Here is a 2,120-nt window from a genome sequence, read left to right as displayed (position 1 = left end):
AGCTGGTAGCTAGTAGCTGTAGCTTTTTAGATATATTTGGTGTTTGGTAGAGTAGCTGGAGCTTTTAATAAAATGTATAAAATGACCAAAATGGACATAACAAAAAATTTAGAAAGTTGGTGCATTAAAATGTTTCCTATTTTTAGAGGTTAAAATAGTCATTTTTCCCTAAAAGCTTGTAGCTCCTTCTAAACGCTACTAGTAGTAGCGTTCAACCAAAAGCTTCAAGCTCCTAACCTAAAAGCTTAAAGCTCCTTCAACCAAACAAGACTTTTTATTGAGTAGGAGCTTTTTCTTAAAAGCTTAAAGCTAGAAGCTCCTAAAAGCTCCTAAAAGCTCCATGCCAAACATACCCTTACTTGTCTACAGGTGACCTTGTGGAGGGTATGACACACCAGCAAAAGAAGAAATTCTTTGCGGACTTCAAGCACTACATATGGGAGGATCCGTACTTGTTCAGGATCGAAGCGGACCAGGTTATTAGGAGATGTGTGTTTGGGTCGGAGTCTCGCAGTATTCTGCGACATTGTCATGAGGGACCGACTGGTGGCCATTATGGTGCAGCCTACACCGCCAAACGGGTGTTTGACGCAGGGTTTTATTGGCCGACCATCTTTAGGGATGCACATGAGTTTGTGCGAAGCTGTGATGCGTGTCAGAGGACAGGAAATATCTCATCCCGGAATGAGATGCCCCAGAACCCTATTCAGGTTGTGGAAGTTTTCGATATTTGGGGCATCGATTACATGGTCCGTTCCCCATGTCGAGGGGGAACCGATACATCCTAGTCGCGGTCGACTATGTTTCTAAGTGGGTGGAGGCAGAGGCCTTGCCTACGAACGACGCTAGGGTTGTTGTGAGATTCTTGAGGAGACTGTTTGCTAGGTTCGGGACACCGAAGTCCTTGATTTCAGATCGAGGCACCCACTTTTGCAATTCACAGATGGAGAAAGTCTTGAAGCACTATGGGGTCACCCATCGGCTTTCAACGGCTTATCACCCTCAGACTAGTGGGCAGGTGGAGAATTCGAACCGAGGAATTAAGAGAATCTTGGAGAAGACTGTCGGAAATAGTCGTATCGACTGGTCCGACAAGTTAGATGATGCGCTGTGGGCTTTTCGGGCTGCCTATTGGACACCCATTGGGACTACTCCCTTTAGGTTAATTTATGGGAAAACGTGCCATCTACCGGTCGAGCTAGAGCATAGGGCCTATTGGGCGTTGAGGGCAGTCAATCTTGGCTTGCCAGCTGCAGGGAAGAAGCGGTTTCTTGAGATTCATGAGTTAGAGGAGTTACGTGATGAGGCGTACGAGAAATCGTGGGCGTACAAGGAGCGCACCAAGGAGCTACACGATAAACACTTGAAGCAGGTGAAAGAGTTCAAGTGTGGGGAGAAGGTGTTGCTGTATAATTCCCGGTTGAAGTTGTTCCCAGGAAAGTTGAGAACGCGTTGGTGTAGACCGTATGTGGTTACGTAGGTTTTCCCATACGGAACGATAGAGGTTGAGAATGAGGACGGTAAGAGGTTTAAGGTTAATGGTCATCACTTAAAGCATTTCATCGAGGGACCGGCTGAGGAGAGGGAGGAGGAGGTACTGGACGTCCCGCTGGTTAGCACGTAAGAGTTTGGGTTGCGTACTCGGATGTTCGTCCGAGTTGTAGTCATGCGAGAGCGGTTTTGCGTTTTAAAGCGTTTTATAGTTGTGTGTAGTGTTTTGATATAGAGAACGTATGTAACACCCAAAAGTGCGTTAAAGCGAAAAGGGGTCAAGTACACTCACAGTGGGTGCGTAAGCAGTAACCGTGAGCGGGATGGGAGTGGAGAGAGTGCCAAATCAGCCTGCATGCGGGAACAGAAGTTCATCATTCTTCCATAGTGTTGAAACGGTCGACACAGAGAGTCATGCAGGAAACAATCAGTTCGTACGAAATGTGATTTCGTGCGAAAATGTATTTTTGTACGAAACGTGTTTTCGTGCGAAAATGCCTGTTTCGTGTCCAAAATCAAGTGTCTTCGCGTCATTCTTCGGGAAATCGAGTGTTCATCCCTTCAGCCTTAGGCCACTGATCGAACCTTGTGTCGGAGAGGTCTTTAGAGCGAGTGAGTCGTTTGTGGAA

At 46.6% G+C, this 2,120-nt stretch overlaps 1 protein-coding gene across 1 annotated transcript; it reads left to right on the top strand.

The window, feature by feature from the left end:
* The first annotated feature begins 943 nt into the window (after nt 1–943).
* On the top strand, nt 944–1,879 carry LOC118487421. Its single transcript, XM_035984255.1, has 3 exons — nt 944–1,399; nt 1,481–1,612; nt 1,727–1,879. The coding sequence occupies exons 1-3, from the start codon at nt 944–946 to the stop codon at nt 1,877–1,879; spliced, it is 741 nt and encodes a 246-aa protein (XP_035840148.1).
* Nucleotides 1,880–2,120: the final 241 nt, after the last annotated feature.

Source organism: Helianthus annuus, chromosome 15 (assembly GCF_002127325.2).
Source record: "Helianthus annuus cultivar XRQ/B chromosome 15, HanXRQr2.0-SUNRISE, whole genome shotgun sequence".
NCBI classification, from domain to species: domain Eukaryota; kingdom Viridiplantae; phylum Streptophyta; class Magnoliopsida; order Asterales; family Asteraceae; genus Helianthus; species Helianthus annuus.
The sequence above is the reverse complement of the archived record's forward strand: the minus strand, read 5'-3'. Positions and strand labels throughout refer to the sequence as shown.